Below are 21,052 nucleotides of genomic sequence, written 5' to 3'. Positions count from 1 at the left end.
CAAAATAGATGAGTATTTACAAAAATATAAATTGTCCAGATTAACAGAAAAGGAAATAAATCACCTAAATAGTCCTATTAAGGGGTGAGGATACCCTAATAGTGATGAGGGTCCCCAGGCCAATGTCACAGGTGAATTCACCATCCCAGTCTGCAAGCAAGGTTTTTGGCAAAAATGGGTTCATTTCACTGAGAAACTCTTTCCCTTAGTGAGCAAAGTTTTGGGTATAGAGTCTTGTTTTTTTATTTAGCCTTCTACGGTTTGCTAGTAGGGAGTGATTAGGGGCTAATTTCTAAATCACTAAGGCTGGTGATTTTTCTCCAGACCAAAGTAATCCCCAAATTAATTGGAGGTGGGAGTAAGAACCAGGTAGTTTCCCCAGAGCTGGGAGATTCAGATGGATGGGTATCATTTTTAGGAATTTCCCCAGGCCAGGTGGCCCACCCTATATAAAGATTAGGGGGGACACAAAGTCCTGTTTTAGAAAAAGAAATTGAACAAGTCATTAATGTACTACTCCCTAAGAAAAAGTCTCCAGGGTAAGATGGATTCACTTGTGAATTCTACCAAATATTTAAAGAACAATTAATTACAATACTATGTAAAGTATTTGGAAAAATAAGTAAAGAAGGAGTCCTACCAAATTCCTTCTATGACACAAATATGGTTGCTATCTAAACCAGGAAGAGCCAAAATAGAGAAAGAAAATTACAGGCCAATCTCCCTAATAAATAGTGATGCAGGAAATGGCTTCAAATAGTTGATATGGTCTTTGAAAGAAAGTAGTGTTAGGGGCTTTGTTGAAGGTTTAGCATGAGAAAATGAGAAAATACCAAGCTAGATTAATGCAGGGTCAATTTATCAAATTGATAGATAATAGCAATGAATAAGATTGGATATAAGCAGGACTGGTGTTGATACTTACAGATCTCATTGTACATGTACTCAGGGCCTGTTTTCCAGGTCCCTGAGATTATGATTGTTGACCATTGCTATTGCTGAGGTCTTCAGAGTGTTTGTTGTTATACATAATACCTTGATAGGGGATGCATGCACAGGTATAAGCACAAAGATCTGAGAAGACCTTCCCCAGCTTTAACTTGGCTATAGTTCTTTAGGCTTTATATGTGGCACTGAGAGCTACAGGATATAAAGAGGCAGGCGGAGAGGCAAGAGAAGAGTTCTGAACATGTAACAGATTGGCAATAAGGCTGTCTGCTATTTCCCACTCCTCTGGTTCCTGACTCTTCTCAAGAAAATGGCTGGCCATGTACTCTGAAGACCAGTAATGGTAAAACCCCTGGCTGCCCTCAGTGGTAGGATCTAGGCAGAAGAGCACCAGAAAGATGGAGGTCATTTCTTTTTTAAAGTTCCATTTAGTTATGGACTCTTCCTTCTTGATGGCCAATAGATCGATACATTATCCAAAAATGCCAATCTTTCTCAGTTCTTGGTTACGCTCACATTGTGTCCAAATCAGGAGAGATAGTTTTTCAAATGTCCTGTTGTTAAGGAGAAACAAGATTAAGGTTCATCTGGTCAGTGTTATAGGTTTGGTGAAAGAATTTGCACACTGGGGCAGCATAATGGATAGAGCATCAATCCTGAAAGCAGGAGGACCTGAGTTCAAATCTGACCTCAGACACTTAATACTTCTTTGCTGTGTGATTCTGGGCAAGTTACAACTCCAATTGCCTAAGCAAAAAAAAAAAAAAAAAAAGAATTTGCACACTCAGTCTCCAAGTTAAAAGGCAAAGATTTACAGCACTGCTTGACAATGGGTTATTCAAGGGAAATCTAGGTAAGAAGCAGAATCTAGAAGATAATCTTGCAGAAAAAAGAAACAAAGATTAGGTTGATATGCTAATATTATGATATAGAGGTACAATTGCAGAGTAGTAGGGGTAGTGTAGTTCTCATCATTATGTTCTACAAGTTAGGAACCAACTGAATCAGTATTAAATTAATACTATTGGCCAGCATTGTTTGTGGTATTCCCAAGGCCAGCTAGCCTTCTCAGGCCTTGCAACTTTTTCAACTTCATCACCATACAAAGTATAATGGTATGTATTCAATTTTCCTTCAATCAGCAAGAAGCATTTATTGATTACATTCTAATCATTGTGTCCAATACTAGGAATAAAAAAACAAAATGGACACTGTTCTCATCCTTAAGGAACTTAACCTTCTAATAGTGGAAAAGAGTATGTGTATATGTGTGTGATATAAACTGAGATCTTTTGGGGAGAAATTATGGGGAGATGAACCCTGAAATTTACCCCTTCTCAGGGAAGTTCCTTTATTTCAAATTCTTCTCTGGGAGAGGCCCATCCTCAGGGAATCAAGATAAGTGGTCTCACTCAGTTGGAAATCTTGGCCAGGGATGTAGTCTCACCCTTTATTGAGTTGAAGATTAGTCCGGAACCACTCCCAGTTAAGTAATTTTATTCAATTGAAGATCTTGGCCTGATAGTCAGCTCAAACTGCTCCCCAGCCCCTAGGCCAAGATGTAGTCATATAATCAGTGGTTGGTCAAACTATCCTTGCAGAAGTCCCAACCAGGATTATGCCCACTGGTGTAAATATTGTCTTCTCAGTGTCAATAAATCCCTTTTGCCACTTTGATTTTGGGTTTGCAAATTCTTTCACATTGAACCTGTGACTCCGATCAGAGGGCATTTCCCACTCTAGTTCTCAAACCTCGTCACAACTATTTGATTTTTGATTTTCTTCCTGAGTTATTTTTACCTTCTGAATCCAATTCTCCCTGTGCAGCGGGAGAACTGTTCGGTTCTGCAAATATGTATTGTATCTAGGATATACTGCAACATATTTAACATATATAGGACTGCTTGCCATCTTGGGCAGGGGGGGGGGGGGGGGGGGAAACGAAACATAAGTGATTGCAAGGGATAATGCTGTGTAAAAATTATCCTGGCATGGATTCTGTCAATACAAAGTTATTATTAAATAAAATTAAATTTTCAAAAAAAAAAAAAAACAAAAAAACCTCGTCACAACTACCAAAGATCTCACCGTGTGTGTCTATGTGTGTGTGTGTGTGTGTTTTATGGAAGAAAGGGATTGCTAGAGAGAGCAAGAAAAATTTCATATAAAGATTTCCAACATTTTTTTGTCCTCTGTACTCCTTGGCTTTCAGTAAGCATTCCTGTACCCTATATTTAATAAGAGGAAAAAATGAATTTGCCATGTCTTTATATATGACTTAAAATAAATTAATTTTCATAAAAAGCTTATGTAGCATTTTTTAACATCAGAGCAGAGTCAAATTGTTGTGGTTGGAAAGGGACCCCAAAAGTTTGGGGTCACAGACAAATGTCATGGGGTGTCTCAAAAGAATTTGCAGGCTTGAACCATATCCAAGTCAAGGGGCAAAATTTATTTGACATTGTAATGCCAATTAAAGTGGACAAAATTCCAAATGAATTTAGCAAAGAACCAGAAGCAAGGAGACACTTTCGGCTAGATCTTCATTTCATTGATATGCTAATTTTATGGCCTAGAGGAGAACTGAGGAGTGATTTCAAGAATTTGCTTAATCATGACCTGCAAATGCTTAACTTTGCATTTACTATTGCTAGTCTCTCTTAATTCCCAGGCCCTCAGAGAAACCTCTGGTCACTGTCTTAAACCAATTTTACCAAGCTTACCACTTTCTGAGGTCTTCAGAGGTTTCTGGCTACTGTTGCATATGAACAGCAGTTGCAACACAACAAAGCACTCAAGAACAGTTGTATGCAAGCTCAGGATCTTTATTCACCTGTCCACATCCTAGCCTTTGACCTCCTGCATTCTTGCAGAGCTCCAAGGTGAAAAGAGCTCCTCCTCCTTACAGTTTAAATAGGGCCTATGAGGTCACTTGAATAGCCAATCAGAGAAGGAGACACTCCTTGTTAGGGAAGCTATTTTAATATGGCCAGAGTTACCACCCACAAGATAACCTCTTTTGGCTTATAGAAATTACTTCCAGGTATGTCAAGCATTTCCACTTGTTTACTTCCTGATTGCACTGAGCTGTGACCTTTGTCCTCTGACCTTTACACTGACCAGCAGATCTAAAACTATCCTAAAGCTGGTAGATTTTAGAGTCATTGACAAATTGTTAGAACAATAACATCCTAAGGTTAGAGTCTCAGGATCACTAATCTATTTTCCCTGAAGTTTAAGGGAAAAAATATTATTATATTTCTAGGCCAGAAGAGTTTTACAATCATTGACAAACATTTTGCCAGAACAATAGTACTTCAATGTTGGGGGTGGGGTGGGGTGGAGAACGCAGGATCACAGATTCCAAAGCCAAAAGATTTAGAATCACTGATATTGTTATGACAGAAGCTCCTTAAGGTCAGGGGACTGTAAAATTATTGCTATATTTCCCCTAGAAGCTATATCATATTATTATAAATAACGAGACTATTTATAAATAAATCTATGAAATCATAACAAGGATAAAACTTGGTTGACAAAAACAATGCCAACATTGTTTTTTGTCAAGCAAGGTATCTTATGATTTCTGAGATACCTATATATGATTTTAATATTTCAATTTGTTTTCTGCTTTAGACTGGATTTGGACCAGTACTGAGAATCCTTTATTTACAAAGATAAGTTTATATGTGAAATTTAAAACCTTGTGGTATGAATGGGATGTATTCTTTCAAGAGTATTCCAAAAATGTTTGTACCTTCATTAACTGGAAGCTATTTGGGCACTTATGAATATCAATTAGCACGTATTTGAGTCTCTGTTTCCCCTCCTATCTCCCCAAACTCACTAATCTGGTTTTGGTAAAGAGAAATTATTTCATCTATCTCTTACAAAAATTTCAGATAACTTTTTATTTTTTCTATCCAGCTTTCGCTGCCTCAGAATTCCTTCTCCAATTCATAACTCCCCCCCTCCCCGCCCCGCCCCCATTGTTATTTTCGAAATGTTTCACATATTCCCTGTAACCTCTGGGAAGCACTGATATATGTGATGATGGAAACCAGAGGGTTCCAAAAAGGTGAGGCAGAAGAATTTTCTAGAGAACAGGTACTTAATGTAAACTTTGTATCCTTTCAGCACAGAATTGGGCTTAAGCTAAATTTTGTCTCCTTCCTAGCACCCCGTAAACAGTTCTGTACACAGACGGATCTAACTAAACTTTGATACTTCCCCAGTTCCAAGTAAAGTGCTCAGCATACAACTCTGCTTAATCTAAATTTTGTAGCACCAACAGTAAAGTGCTCTGTGCAGCCCCTGGTTTAATACTTTTCCAACGGAATCTGAATAGCCCCAAGCCTACATCCAGGCCGCCTAGTCCAGTCTTCTTAAATCCTTCTTCCCCACCTGTCAGCTCTTCCAAGAAAGACCAGGTAGCGCTAAATGCTTCCCAAAACTGATTTAAGTCTGGACTAAGAGTTTAAGGAAGATGCCGGCACTATACGTGATGACGTAAGGAATCACGCATGACCCAAGAGGCTAGAGAGAAGGCGGGGCGATTTGACGGGGTTGGGGGGGTGGGGGGGAAATTTGCCGCTGAGGGAGCCGCGGCTGGAACCGGGGTGATGGCGAAGCTGCTAAGCTGCGTCTTAGGCCCCCGGCTCTACCGGATCTATCGAGAGAGGGACTCGGGAAGAACCCAATCTAGCGTTCCCGGGACACCGGCTGCCGTCGCCACCTCTCCGACTGAGTCCTGGGTGAGTCTTGTTCTTCTCTCCCCCATCTGGAGTCATGGTATGGTCCAAACCCGTTGCTACTTTAGCTCCCCGGAAGCACCCATAATTGGAATTAGGGGGAGAGTATTAGTCTGCCTATTTCCCCACAAATACTGATCATCTGGATCTTTCCGGTGTAATTTAAGTGCTTGTGGGTGTGAGCTTTTTTTCCTTTCCCTCCATTGTGTTTACACCTTCCTAGTTTCTCATTTATCTCGTTTGCTTTTTTTAATCTTACTCCCCTCTCCTCTTTCCCCCGCTCCCCACTCCTGGTACGGCACGCCACCCTACCCGTGTATGTTCTCATGGTTCATGCCGAAGCGCAGATGCTATTAGAAAGGGTGTGTTCTTAATGGTGTTTGCCATTAAACTCCCTATGTCTCAGTTCGAACTATCGCTTTGTCCTTTTCTCTCCGTGTGTTTTACCTATATTTGGCTCTTAATTTCCTTCTCATAATGACTTCCCATCTACTTATCCGATCGTTCCCCGCCCCACGAAGTGATGGTTTTACCCTTACCTCCTTCCCATTCTGCCAGACCTGGAGAGCCCCACGGGGCAATTCTATTTTTAGAAGCAGGAGACATTTTATATCTACTAATTATGTCCACTGGCACAAACTCCCCATTCCCTTTTTCTAATTTCTCCCATATTTTCAGGCTTTCCCAGTTTATTCTTTCTTCATAAAAGACCCCTTCCTTCTCCTGGGTCTCCTTCCCACCCCACCCCCACCCCCACCTTGGTTTCATCCATTCCCAAGAAGGGAGTTGTGAAAGGAGGACAAAAGTCATTCATTGCTTTCTTCCATAGTCTTTAGTTCTTTGGATTTTCCTTGGAGTAATAGTTGGAGAGATGGAGTGGGAGAGCCAGATCTTAAGGGGGTCCTCTCTGGGAGAGAGGAGACCCCAATCTAGAGAAGGTACTTTTTTGCTTAGAAGACCGAAGGAGATCCGAGCACCCAGAGGCGTGGGAATGGGAAGATAGGGGAGACTCTAAAAAGAAACCCTGACTGGACAGGGCTGGGTTTTTTGGGTTTTTTTGTTTTTTCCAGGAGTCCTATTATCAGCCCAGGGCCCTAGAGAAGCATGCTGACAGCATCCTGGCTTTGGTGAGTTGGTCCTCTGCACTCTTCCCTCCCCAGACTTGGTCATTTTTATGTTCCCCTTCCCAGTGTAGAAGACTGATTAGGTTCTGAGCAAAGGGTTTTGAGTCTCAGCTGAGGAATTCTTTCTTCCCTTCTGTTATGCCATACATCTTCCTCTGAGACAGTACAAGTCATGAAAACAGGGACCTTCCCCGGGTACTAAGTACAAATACTACATTTCCAAAGACATCTCAAGCAACCAGGCTTTCTTTGCTTTGGTGAGAGCTCTTCTCTCCACTAGTTTTCATGTCAACATTTTTTATACTGTCATTTGGGGACCAGAACATACCAAGAAGCAGTGATGTAAAACATTCAGACAAATTGTATAAAAAGAGGGACTATATACCTTTTAAGTTTGAAAAGATATTATTTTTTTTAGATGTGTACCTGAGGAAGTTTCTTATTGTATCAGTATTCATAAGCAGTATTGATCATGACAGATGCATGATACAGTGGATAAAGGGCTGAGCCTTAAGTCAGGAAGACTTAAATTAAAATCATTGGGCACTCCTTAAACTGTGTTACAAGTCACTCAACCCTTTTCTGCCTTAGTTTCCCCATCTATAAAATGGGAAAAATAATAGCACCCACCTTATAGGAGTGTTGTGCAGATCAAATAGGATGATATAATTAGTTAGGCTTCCTGGAGAAGCTAAGAAGTAAGCACTGTGCAAAGTTCAGTCCTAGAAATTTACTACTTATGTAACCTGATTAAAGAAAACAAGTTAATTGTCAGACATACAGATCATATTCTTGAGGCTTGGCTGACTTGGGGAAAAGTGCATTTCCCCTCCTATTTTTCCCCCCACCCCTCCAAATCACTTCTCTGTTGCCTTTTCTCCCATGTATATCTTAATTTTCCTTTCCCTTTATTCTTTGACTTCCCTGTATGATAGTTTGCACAGCACTTCCAGTCTTCTTATCACCATTATTAATCACACTTGGAAGAGTGAATTTTGGCAGAATGGAACATACTTTCCTTAAACTCCTCCTCCCCTTAATGTGGTTGTTCCAAATAACTTTTCATGCCACTATGGAATGCTTGGCTTTCTCCAGATTGGTCAGAATCCAGTGTTGGAAATGGGGGAGCAGTCAAAGCAAGAGGAAAAAATTGACTGTCTATTTGTCCATTTTCCTACCACAGGCCTCAGTTCTCTGGTCCATCTCTTATTATTCCTCCCCCTTGGCTTTCTTCTACTTGTACAGAAAAGGTCAGTGTGGAGTTAAATGATTGGGTGGGATTTTGAATAGTGTGAATTTTGATGTAAAGGAGAATCTTGTCTCAGGAGAAGGGTTCCTCTTCTGTTAGTAGGTATAGCAAATGCTCCCCAGAAGGACCAGCAAATGCCCCAAATTAGCCTTAGAATAGAGGGGAGGAGCAACTGATGAAGGCAGAGCTTGAACTCAGCTTTTTCTCTTTTCAGGTTACTTGTGTATGTCAAAGGTGGTGCCCTTCTCTCATTATGCAGGGACATTGCTATTGCTTCTAGCAGGTGTGGCCTGTCTTCGAGGTGAGCAAACCAAAATAGGCAAATTCAATATGCAGATATTTATTAATCACTTCTTGTGCTGGGCTTGGGGAAATGTAGAAAGCACAAAGTAAGATTCTTTCCTTGTAGAATTTAGAGTTTCATTGGGGAGATAAAACATAGTTGAATGAAAGATAAATATAAAAAGTAGCTTGTGATAAATGGCAATGAATGGTTTGGATGATGAATGTATTGGTTAGAGAAATTCCCCAAAAAGGTAGAATTTGAGCTGGGTGGACAGGACCTAGATTAGTGGAAAGAATAGAGGAAGACATTATATTCCTGAAAAAAATATGATGTGAGCATGGAGGTGGCCTAGCAAATAATTTAGGAGACATTGAGGAAACTAGTTTGATTAAAGTGTTTTTAGGGAAGTGGTGTGAAATAAGGCCTGGAAAGGTAGTTTGAGATTAGACTAGATTCAAAGAAGGCTTTGAAATTCTAAATTGGAATTTATTCAGCCGACCAGGTAAACGATAAAAGTGATGCTTTCTGAAGATTAATATGCTGGATTAGAGAAGAATAAGATTGAGTTAGGAGATTGTCATAATGATCTTGGGATGGGGTGATATAGACTTGAATTAATGTTCTGGAAAAGAAAGAGATGGATGAAAGTAAGAGATGGTTTCAAAGGGAAGATGCATAAAACTATGAGAGAAAGAGGCATTTTTTTTCCCTTTTTGATCTGATTTTTCTTTGTGCAGTTTGATAAAGGTGGAAATATGTTTAGAAGAATTGCACATGTTTAATCTATATTGGATTACTTGCTACCTAGGGGAGGGAGGGACCTGGGGGAAAGGGAGGAAAACATGGAGCACAAGGTTTGCAAGGGTAAATACTGAAAACTGTCTTTGTATATATTTTGAAAAATAAAAGGCTATTACAAAAAATAAGCAAAAAAAAAAAGGTACTAAAGAGTTTTTGATACTGTGACTAAAATAATGGTAATCTCATAAACAGAAATAGAAAAATCAAATTTTTTAGTAGTAAAGTTGAAGAAATTTGGCAATGAAAGGAAGAAGAAAACTAACATATAGATTAGGGCTACATGGATCATTAAGATTGGGGAGGCTAGAGCATGTTAGAGGTGGAGAGATTGAAGAATCCAGGAAGAAGGAAGTCCTTGAGGATACAAGATCTCTAAAGAACTGGAAGGTAAACTAAGGTCAGCTCCTCTTTATTTTCCTTTGAATCAGAGCTTTTATCTTGAAATTCTTGAATTTCCATGTAATACCTTTTCTACTTTGGCTTTCTCTCTTTATAGCTTCATTTCCCATTTCCAAAATCTAGGAGTCTTATCTCCTAAACTAATAGATTTTTTTGGTACATTCATTCAGGCATTGGCCGGTGGACCAATCCTCACTACATTCAGTTCATCACCATTTTGGAAGAGACTCATAGGAATAACTCCCCAGAGAATAAGGTATGGTCTTAGGTGACAGGTAAGAGGAAAGGGAGAGCTAGAAGAGACTTCAGAGATCACATAATGCATTTTATATGATATGGAATTTAATAAACCTAGAGGGACTGATGGACTTACTCAAGATGTGAGATTTTGATCTCACACTAGTAAAGCATCATGTTTCCTAACTCTTTCCTTGCTCTTTCCTTTATACCATGATGCTGGAATGGCACAATGCAATATATAGCTGTCTCATCCTGCCCCTCCCTTTCTTCTTCCTTCCTTTCTTCCTTCTTTTCTTCCTCCCTCCTTTTCTTTCTTCATTCCCCTTTTACTTCCCCAGGTCTCTTTTTCCTTTCTTATCTCTTTCAACTCCTTTCTGTGCCCAGGCAGGAAGTATAGCAGCCACTCATGAGAGTGGCTTTACATTAGTTCATATAATTCTTCCCAGGTTTTTCTGAATCTATTTTGATTATTATAGCATAATTCTATCATAACTTTTTTAGCCATTCCTCAATTGGTGGGCATCCAGTTCTTTGCTACACAAAAAGAGTTACTAAAAAAAAATTTTTTTTATCGGTCCTTTTCCTTTTTCTTTGATACTTTTGAAATACAGACCTAGTAATGGTATTGTTCAATTTTACAACCTACTGGGCATAATTGCCAACTGTTCTCCAGAACGGTTGGACCAGTTCATAACACCACCAACAGTTCATCAGTATACCTATTCTTGCCTTTGTCCCCTCTAGTATTTGTCATTTCTGATAGGATTAAAGTGGTACCGCAGATGATCTGTTTATTTTGCATTTCTTTAATTAGTGATGATTTAGGGCATTTTTTCTTATGATTATAGATAGCTTTAGTTGTTTTTTGTTTTTTGTTTTTTTCTGAAAACTGCCTATATCCTTAATGGCTCTAATTTTTATAAATTTGACTCAGTTCTATATTCAGTATATATTTGAGAAATTAGACCTTTATCAGAGAGACTTGAAATAAAAATTTGTTGATAATCATTTTTATCTCTTAGTCTGGTAGTTCCCTTGATCCTCTTTTAATTAAATCTATTGTTGCTTTTGCTTTCTCTGAGATCATGATTACTACCCCTGCCTTTTTTTACTTCAGCTGAAGCATGTTAGATTTTGCTCTAGCCCTTTATTTTTAACTTGTGTATGTATTTTTTTGTTTCAAGTGTGTTTAAGTCCAGCATATTGTTGGATTCTGGTTTCTAATACATTTTGCTATCTACTTTTGTTTTATGGATGAATTCATCTTATCCTTTTACAGTTATGATTACTATGTATGTCTTCCATCTCTTTACTTTTTCATCCCTTCTCCTACATGCAAGACAAATAAGTAAATTTCTTTTAGAATTAGGGTTACTAACAGCTAATAGATTAGGGAAGACTATCATGTAGAAGCTGTCCCTTAATTGTTTTTAGGGAAATGAATAATTTTCAGTGATAGAGGTTAGGTGTGAGTGTATTCCAAACATGGAGGAATCAAAGACAACTAGTGCAAAGGCACAGATAGGAGGGAAAGTGAGGAACATCTAGAAAAACAACTTGCCTAGACATTAGAATGTAAGAAAGGCAATATATAATCAGATTGAAACAGAAGAGCTTAAATCTGATTTCAGAGGCAACAGTATATAGAGATATTATTGAGAGAATAGTATTATACAATCAGGGTGGAGTGGAAGAGGGAATAATAATAAGTTTGGTTTTGAACATAATGTGTTTGATGCCTACATGATATTCAATTTAGAGAGTATTAATGATGGGTATACTTATTTTCTTCCCCTTTTTTTCCTTCCCTGAAAACATAGAAACAATTATCTGTTTACAATTTTGACTTTAAGAGCTGGCCTGTTGACTTCCACTGGAAAGAACCCAGCAGCTGGTGAGTCCCCTGCTCTCCTGTCCTTTCTTTTAATCGTGTTTGTCCTACCTTTTAGGGATTCAGCCATTTTTTCCTTACATATCTCTGTACTCTGCTACCTCTTCATTTCATCCCATTCTTTCCTTCCTCCTCAGCCATTGCTTAGCATGTCCCTTTCTCAGATACCATTTCTATTAGGGACTCAGGCATCTTTGTCCTTGGTTCCAACCCTGTTGGTGTCTTCCCTCCCATGTCTCTTGCCTTCAGGAAGGATACCCAACATGGTCTCTCCCACAAAGGAGTATCTCTGCTTCGAACTGAACCACTACATCGGGGAACAGCTGATAATTTCCTCAACCGGGTTAAGAAGCTTCCCTGTCAGATTGCCAGGTAGAGGATTGGGAAGTGAGATTCTCTGTTGAGGGGAAAATCTAGAATCAGAAAATTTTGAGATCTAACTCAGTTCCCTCATTTTATGTGTGTGGAGTAAACTTCTGTGAGTGAATTACTCCTTAGTTTTTTAACAGGCTTATGTAGTGGGAGGAAGTGCTAGAGTTGTGATAAGTCTGCTAGTTTTGAACAAGATAGGTAATTCTAGATTATATGATTGTTTAGTAAGTATGCTGTGAAATTCATGGAAAGGATGGGATTTGAAGAGGGATGCTTTTTGTTTATCAATTTGGGTTTACATTTGGTGGATTTGGAAGAATGCTGACAGGGTTACTGTATTTGATACTAGAGGTTGCTTTGACACTTGACAGGCTAAACTTTTCCAAGTTGTTACATGGAGGGTTATAGCTTGCTAATGATTAGGAGTTTGTTGTGTTCAGAATCAGGGTTCTGAGTGCTTCCTGTAAGATTAATGCCATGTTTTTTCATAGTTTTTTGGTTGCACATACCCTGGGACGCCGGATGCTGTATCCTGGTTCTGTGTATTTGCTGCAAAAAGCCCTGATGCCCATGCTGCTGCAGGGCCAAGCTCGACTGGTAGAAGAGGTGAGACACTCTTGACCTGCCCCTCTTTACTCACTGGCTCTCTAAAATTAACCCATTTCCTTTTTGTTTTTCAGTTTAATGGTCGACGAGCCAAACTGGTAGCCTGTGATGGTAATGAGATTGATACCATGTTCATTGACCGGAGAGGCATGTCAGAATCGCAAGGACAGAAGCTGGTGAGTTGAAATTGGAGGATAAGAGAGTTTTTTAAAAATTAGATGTTGATACAGTTGTAATAGAGAGTTTCATCTGTAAAATTAGGAGGCTAAACTTAATGACTTTTATTCACATCCTTGTTTTGATTCTTATCAGCTTTATAAGTTATTAGAAATGCCTGATCCAGACAAAAACTGCTCTACTCTGGCACAGAAATTAGGTCCGAGAATGCTTAACTGGGAATAACTTAACTTATACAGCTGATTCTAATCAGAACAAGAGCAATCTTCAGAGAGAAGCAAAGGGAAATAGATTTCTGCTTTGCTTCTGTCCTTTAAAAACCCTCCCCTGACTAAAGGTTCCTTAATATAGAAAAACCAGTGGATGAATATTAATTGCAAGGTGCAGAAACTTATCTTGAGGGGGACAACATGGTGCAAATGTGAATCAGTAGCTCAAGCTCATGGCTTGAAATTCATTATAACTATTATAAATCCTTCTAGGCCTGAGTTTCCTAATCTGCAGTGGACTGGTGGAATTTAGTAATTTCTAAGGTCTCTTCTAGCTTTAAATATATGATCCCATACTTCTAGAAATACACTATAGTGTAGACATTGCTTTCTAACAAATATGGAGTAGGCAGCTCCTCCATTAATAGATGCTGGGTCCTTAGGCGATGGCAGTAGAAAATAAAGAGTATCCCTAGTCTTGAGGAGACTAGAGGACAAAAGCATACATTTATTTCTTTGTTTTTGAGACTGGGTCTGCATATCTTGCCAGAGCTAGAAGTGTAGTGGTCTCTCATGAGCCCAGTCCCACTGCTGAATGTCAGGGGAGCTTTATCTGGCTTTATTTTTGACCTGGGCTGGTTCTTAGGCAGCTTAGTAGTTCCTCTAATATCCTATCCTCCACCACACAATGTCAAATTGACAATTGAGATCATATAAAGCACTATACTTAGACTCAGGAAGACCTGAGTTCAAATCAGGCTCAGACTAGGTACCTAGTTGTTGTGTGACCCTGGGCAAGTCACTTAAGAGATGTTTGCTTCCTTTGTAAATGAGGATAATAAAATAGCACCTCCCTCACAGGGTTATGATGAGGATCGAATATTTGAAAAGGGATTTGCAAACTTTAAAGAACTGTATAAATATTAGCTGCTGCTATTATTACCACATTCAATTTTAGTTATTATTTAGTACAGATACTGATAGTGTCAAATGTAGTATCTTAGTATTTCCTAGATCAAAGGATACACCAGACTTAACTTTCCCAATAGCAGGGAGTACCAGTTTGTACTACTTTCCTTGATCCAAAAGCATCAGTATTTTGTAGACTATCAGAACTGGAAAGGTTTTTGCATCCAATTTAGTATAAGAGAGGAAGCGTACCCAAAGGTCTAGGTACTTGTTGGAGGTCACAGGTTGTTTTATTTTTTTAATAATTTTTATTTTACAAAAACTTTTTTTTTATTTACAAAACATATTCATGGGTAATTTTTTCAACACTGACCCTCGCAAAACCTTCTGTTCCAAATTTTCCCTTCTTTCTCCCCATCCCCTCTCCTAGATGGCAGGTAGTCCAATACATGTTAAATACGTTAAATTATATGTTAAATCTAAAATATGTATACGTATTTATATAATTATCTAAAAAGGAAAAAAAAAACCTGAGGAGGAAAACAAAAAGCAAGCAAACAATAACAGAAAGAGTGAAAATGCTATGTTGTGGTCCACGCTCAGTTTCCATAGTCCTCTCTCTGGGTGTAGATGACTCTTTTCATCACTGAACAATTGGAACTGGTTTAAATCAACTCATTGTTGAAGAGAGCCATGTCCAATCATATAGTTTTCTTGTTGCCATGTATAATGATGTGGTTCTGTTCATTTCACTAGCTAATAGGTTTTGAATCAGGACTCAAACCCTGGGTATCTTTCTTCTAGCTTCATTTTCTTGCTACAACCTTCTGCTGGCCAAGTAGTTCTACATCATAATTTAAACAATATGTTTTGTGGTAAATTAATAGAAAACAAGCCAGTGGTCTGCTTCAGATTAGGATTAGTCAGGGACTACTTTCAAGAAGTGTTGAATTTCTTGGGAGTGTTCTGAGAAATAATTATTCCTACTAGTAAAACAGGCAACAACGACTGAAAGACCTTTGAGGGGAAAAAGCAATAGAGAGCTATCTTTATTTAGGGCTATGTGGTTTAATGACTAAATTTTTGCTGTTAAAAAAATTCTCGAAGGAGCTAGAGGGACATGCAAATCTACTTTGCATTTTAGTTTTGTGCACCATATATAGTCATTTTCTTAAAGGAGAATTCCAATGTGGCCTCCTTGTTTCTCTCTGAAGAATCTAATCCAATCACTTCAACTGACTCTTAGTTATGCCCTTCTCGCTTGAGAGCACTAGGGGAAATGTCTCTCTCAGACAAGATTCCTTCCTCCCTTAGGTAATCTGCTGTGAGGGGAATGCTGGATTCTATGAGGTTGGCTGTCTTTCTACTCCTCTGGAAGGTGAGACCTCTAAACTATCCCTTTGTTACCTCTATTTATTTTTGTTCATTGGTCTAATCCAAGTCCCCTTTCTTTCTCAGTTCATATGGCTCCTTCCTTCCTTGTGTACTTAACATTTTTTACCTTCTGAGACCTCTTTAACCCCCTTGGTAAGACTCCTTTTCCTCCACATGCCACCCTTCCTTAGCTCCCTTTTGGTATAATTTATCTCTCCTATGATAACATATATATCCCTTTCCTTGGTATAAATGTACTCCTAACTTTCACTTTCTTGATATTCCCCTCATTACAGTGTCCCTCTGTTAAGTAAATGCTCCTGAGTATCTGAGGTAGGAAGAGGTGTTAAGTAGTTTCTTTCATCTGTCCTCAGCTCCCCCTTCTTTTTCCTCCCTGCCTCTTCTTAGCCCTTGATACAGTCTTCCTGCTTTGTGTTAGAATATGTTGGAAGAATTTATCTTTAAATTTTGGAGTGTTTAGAACTCTCTGATAAGTTTTTACTATACTTCCTTTGTCTCTTTTCCCTCTCCCAAGAAGGTGTTCCATTCCTTTGTAATTTTCAGGACATGAGATCTCAGGATTCTGAGATCACTGAGTTCAGATCACTGTCTTCCTCCCTCTCCATCCCTTTTCCCCCAACCCTGTATTACAGCAGGATATTCGGTCCTGGGTTGGAATCATCCTGGCTTTGCTGGCAGCACGGTGAGAGCCTTTCTTTAGTCCTTTGCCTCCCAGTTCTCAGATTGGTGTAAAAAATTTCCATTCTCCCATGGGAGAGGGAGGTTGTAGATCTCTGTACTATCGCCCTGGACTTTCCCCTTTGTGTAATCTCCCACCTAATTGGGTTTGCCTGGGAAGTCCAGTTGTTGGGAGGTGGGGACTTATGGAGATAGAAATTTTGGACTTTTTTTTCTGCTTTTAGATACCTGCTCTTTCTATATTCCAAATAGATTGGGAATATCCTTTATAAGAAGATAGGGAAAGGATATCATTAATTAGAGGAACTACCTTTTCCACCATTTTTTTTCTCTACATCCACTCTGTCAATAGTAGGCTCTGGGAATATTTTCACTGGTTTGGGAAGGTTTTGGAAGTTTCAGGAAGGAAGGACCTGTTTTTAGTTGGAGGTGTATAACCTTTGGTGCTGCAGGAACATTTAATCTTTACTTTGCTCCTGTAGGGAGTGCCATTCCCTCAGAATGAAGCCAATGCCATGGATGTGGTGATCCAATATGCTATCCATCGTCTCAACTTCCAGCCAGAGGACATCATCCTCTATGCTTGGTCCATTGGGGGTTTTACTGGTATATATCTCCCCATGCCCGAAATGTATTATATAGCCTTTGCTTCTATCCCTACCCAAGGTGGTCTCCCTGAGCTTTCTCACTTTGCTTTTCACCTACTACTCAGCTAATATCTCCTTATAGAGCATTGGAAATTAGAGTAGAAAAGACAATGAAGATCATTCTTGTCCTAATTTTTCATTTGATAAAAGTGGAAACCAAATTCTGGAGCAGAAGAAATGACTTGCTTAAGATTACAGTTAGGAAGGGGAGGGTGGGGATTCAGTAGGAAATTAGGCAATGAATACTTTCTCACAGCAATGGATTCAGAATTGTGCTATGGTTTTGTTTGTTTTTGGTAAGACAATTGGGATTGTGACTCCCCTAGGATTAATAAACTAGTAAGTGTTAAGTATCTGAATCCTGATTTGATCTCAGGTCCCCTTGACTTCAGAGAAAGTATTCTATCTATTTTGCTGTCTAACTGCTCCTGTGCTATGGTTTGAGGACAGGGATAGAGAGAATTGGATGGATTACTTATGAGGCTAGAAGAATGGGATACATCCATATTCCCATATTCTTTATCATTCTCTTTTATCCCCATCATTTTGTGACTTTGCTCACTCAGAGTATTACTGAGATAGGAAAGAAACTAGGAGAATATTAACACTTAAGAATGAGGAGTATCCTATGTATTCCTATGTATATAACCTTAATGATGAAGACAAATTTAATTGAAATCCTACTTTCTCCTGAAATAATATATCTTAGTAATTAAAACTTGGAGATTAGGAATAGGAAGAGAGACTAAGAATCTAAAATGAAGTGAATAGCACAGAGTATGGGACTGAAGGGGTGGGCTTTAATAGGAGTTGGAAGGCTTTAGTTCCTATCCTGATTGTGCCTCCTCTTCCCTCATCCAGCCACATGGGCTGCCATGTCCTATCCAGATATCAGTGCCCTGATACTAGATGCCTCCTTTGATGACTTGATACCTTTGGCCCTAAAGGTTATGCCTGACAGCTGGAGTGAGTGGGGACCCATGGAGAGGGCTGGGGGGAGGGTGGGAAAATGGGATGTCCTTTGAAAGGGGCAAATCTCTGATGAGGAAGGTCTGGGGAAACTGCTGTAGAGTTGCTGACAAACAGGGCAATACAATTCCCAAAGAGGGCTCTGAGAATTCTGATTCCATCTTCATATATGGAGTCCTCTTTCTATTCCTCATCAAGATATGCCAGATACTGCCAAGCTGAACAAGTATGGCTATAGACTGTATTGTTCAGGGGCTAGCATTTCTGAGTCCCTTCTCCAAAAGATTAGCTATTGGGGAATTTTTTTTTTTTTTTTTTTTTTTACCCCAGCAAACTCATGAAGATAATGTACCATGGCGTGGTCGGGATCAGGCTTGATGGAGGAAGTTACCACACTGATGAAATAATAGATTTCTGAAATATAGTGGAAATAGCCATATCCCTTTCTTATGTAGGCACAAGACTGCTATCATGGAGGGGTAATTTGAGATATTCTTGTGGTTTTAATGATTTCCTTTCCTTTCTCCTATTCCAGAAACCCTTGTGACTCGAACTGTGAGACAGCACCTTAATCTGAATAATGCTGAGCAGTTATGCAGGTAAAAGAAAACCCAACAGGGCCTCAGGGCTAATGGGGTGGAAAAGGAGAGAAAGTTGTTTTTGTTTTGATCTCTGATTCCATGGACTGGTATTCTTGTTTCTCCAGATATCAGGGGCCAGTGCTACTGATCCGAAGAACCAAGGATGAGATCATCACCACTACGTGAGTCATGAGATCAGCTTACATCTGTTTCCCCCAGTTTCTCCATCCCTATTTCTCAGAGTCCTGGAATTTGGACTTCTCTTAAGTCTTTTTTCTTCTAATATCCAGGGTCCCTGATGATATTATGTCCAACCGTGGCAATAACCTTCTGTTGAAACTTCTGCAACACCGGTGAGAGGTGGGGAGAAGCGTTGAAAGTAAGAGTGGGGAAAGGAAAGAGAAGAAGTCTTGACTTCAACCCTCTCTCTTAGGTACCCCAAGATAATGGGGGAGGAGAGTCTTCGAGTGGTGAGACAGTGGTTGGAGGCTTCCTCCCAGCTAGAGGAAGGTGAGAGGAAGGGGGCTAGGATGAGGACTAAGGATAGCTCCTGCTGAACTATGGTTCTGATTGTGTCCTATTTGCCCTAGCCTCTGTGTATAGCCGCTGGGAAGTGGATGAAGATTGGTGTGTGTCTGTTCTTCGATCCTATCAGACAGAACATGGGGGTGACTTCCCCTGGAGTGTTGGTAAGGCTTGGGGACTTTTAGAAGTTCATATTCTGGGAGGAAGATTTAAGAGATGAAAGGGGGAACTCTGGCTAAAAATTTTAGGCTGAGTAGTTCAGGGGATAGGGAAGGGAATGCACTATATTTGATTAGCTGCTTTTTTTTTCAGGTGATGACATTAGTGAAGATGGGCAGCGGCAGCTAGCCTTGTTTTTGGTGAGTTTTGTTTGATTTCCCTCTCTTTGAGTCTAGATATGAAGGGTGATCAAGATATTCCCAGGGAAATGGTTAGGGAATGCCTAAGAGAAGACGTTTGGGGAAAGAGAGAGAAAATCTTTCAAATGTTTTTACTCTTTGACCTATTATCTTAATTTTTTTCTTCATATTTGGCTCTCTTTCAGGCTCGGAAACATTTACACAACTTTGAGGCCACACACTGTACCCCACTTCCTCCCCATGAATTCCAGATACCTTGGAAGCTCTAGAAGAGCCTGAAAGGGGGGGATAGCTTTTTGGGGGGAAAGGTATAATGAGTGGGGAATCCTTTTCTCTGTGATGCTTCATGTTCACGTAGTCTATTGTTTTGGGGGAATAGAAGGATTGTCCATCCTCCTTTTTTCCCCACCCCCTTCCACAGCATGACTTTGGCCTCCCCTATCTTTCTACATTCTCCTTCCTCCTCCTTTAAAGGTTTAAATGATCACAGATTATTCATAATAATAAAAGGTATTTTTTTTATCTGGCTGGCTGAGTTTGTGGTGGTGAAAATTGGGGTCTTAAGGTGAGGGAGTCTAGGTTCCAGAGGATACTGGGCCTTAGGGATGACTCCTGATGGATCTTTTCTTCTCTGTTCAACCACTCATCTCTTTTGTCCTCTCAAGCTTATAGTCTTGAAAATGGTTACCTCTTATTCCTCTGCTAACATCCAGTTCACCACTATCAGTCCCATCTTTTCTCTAATCCCCTCATTACCTTTTGCCTATACTTGACTCTCACTTTTGTTTCTCTGCCTTTGGGCTCTCTATACATTACAATAAGCAAATTTATCTGATCAAATTTATATTTCTTAAACCAGCCCAAGAGGGTTCAGCATTGACTTCTCCCCCCCAGTGGTAGGACCTTTTTTTTTTTTTTTATTTTATGTTTTCTCTCTGTAACTCTTTCCTGATTACCATTAAAATCTCCTTTTCTTGGTTTCTTCTCCCCCTTAAGTTTGCATAGTATTATCTGCTTTCTGAGTACCTGGTTTCTGGAAATTTTTAAATTCTTTAAATGTGGGAACTTGTTGCTCATAATAAGTGCTTCCCAAGCTTGGAGGTTTACTTCATCTTAGTTTTTTGTGGTTGTGTGGCATGTCTCTTTCATATCTCCAGTCCTAGTGCCTAGGATGAGACTAAGACCCAGAGAAAATAGTATTTTATTTTCTCCAGTTACATGTAAAGGTAGTCTTCAACGTTCATTTTTGTAAGATTTTGAATTCCAAATTTTTCCCCTCTCTCCTTATCTCCTCCTTTCCCAAGACAACAAGCAATCTGATACAGGTTACACATGTACAATCATTTAAAACATTTTCCCACTAATCATGTTGTGAAAGAAAAATCAGAACAAAAGGGAAAACCCACGATATTAATAATAATTATTAATAATAAAAACCACAAGAAATAAAGTGAAAATAATATGCTTCGATCTGCATTCAGTCTCCACAGTTCTTTTTCTGAATGCAGATGGCATCCCAAAGTTTATTGGGATCGCCATGGATCACTGAACTACTGAGAAGAACCAAGTCTTTTATACTTGATTGTAAGACAAATCTTGCTGTTACTGTGTATAATGTATTCCTGGTTCTGCTTGTTTTGCTCAATGTCAGTTAATGTAAATCTTTCTAGGCCTTTCTAAAATAAGCTTGTGTATAGCAAAACTGTGATTTCCTCTAACACACGCACACACACACACACACACACACACACACACACACCATATGATGATAAATTAAAAAGCATTCCTTGTCAGAAAAAAAAATTATAAAATGCACAGAAAATATTCTAAAGTATGTGTGTGTGTGTGTATTTTTTCGCCCATTTTTACGGTGACAAGTGCTTCCTTGTTGGCATCTATTTTTTGGTTTTGTTTTTTGAGAAGCTTCAAAAGAAGT

General features: G+C 39.3%; 1 protein-coding gene and 1 long non-coding RNA gene across 2 annotated transcripts; one reads left to right on the top strand and one right to left on the bottom strand.

Annotated features, from left to right (window-relative positions):
* Positions 1–842: 842 nt before the first annotated feature.
* Positions 843–3,887, bottom strand: LOC127559175 (uncharacterized). The gene is made up of 2 exons (XR_007953072.1): positions 3,672–3,887; positions 843–1,695 (listed from the first exon to the last, which is right to left on the bottom strand). It is a non-coding gene; the product is annotated as an uncharacterized LOC127559175 (long non-coding RNA).
* Positions 3,888–5,531: 1,644 nt separating this feature from the next.
* ABHD16A (abhydrolase domain containing 16A, phospholipase) lies at positions 5,532–19,638 on the top strand. Its single transcript, XM_051996217.1, has 20 exons — positions 5,532–5,702; positions 6,770–6,826; positions 8,007–8,073; positions 8,287–8,373; positions 9,729–9,814; positions 11,619–11,692; positions 11,939–12,061; positions 12,553–12,667; positions 12,742–12,843; positions 15,277–15,340; positions 15,990–16,039; positions 16,518–16,641; positions 17,544–17,648; positions 18,187–18,250; positions 18,358–18,414; positions 18,523–18,585; positions 18,666–18,742; positions 18,823–18,921; positions 19,070–19,116; positions 19,302–19,638. Exons 1-20 carry the CDS (start codon positions 5,571–5,573, stop codon positions 19,383–19,385), a joined length of 1,677 nt encoding a protein of 558 aa, XP_051852177.1. The 5' UTR covers positions 5,532–5,570; the 3' UTR covers positions 19,386–19,638.
* Positions 19,639–21,052: the final 1,414 nt, after the last annotated feature.

The sequence above is a fragment of the Antechinus flavipes genome, chromosome 4 (genome assembly GCF_016432865.1).
Source record: "Antechinus flavipes isolate AdamAnt ecotype Samford, QLD, Australia chromosome 4, AdamAnt_v2, whole genome shotgun sequence".
Lineage (NCBI taxonomy): Eukaryota > Metazoa > Chordata > Mammalia > Dasyuromorphia > Dasyuridae > Antechinus > Antechinus flavipes.
This window is presented reverse-complemented; position numbering and strand designations above follow the sequence as displayed.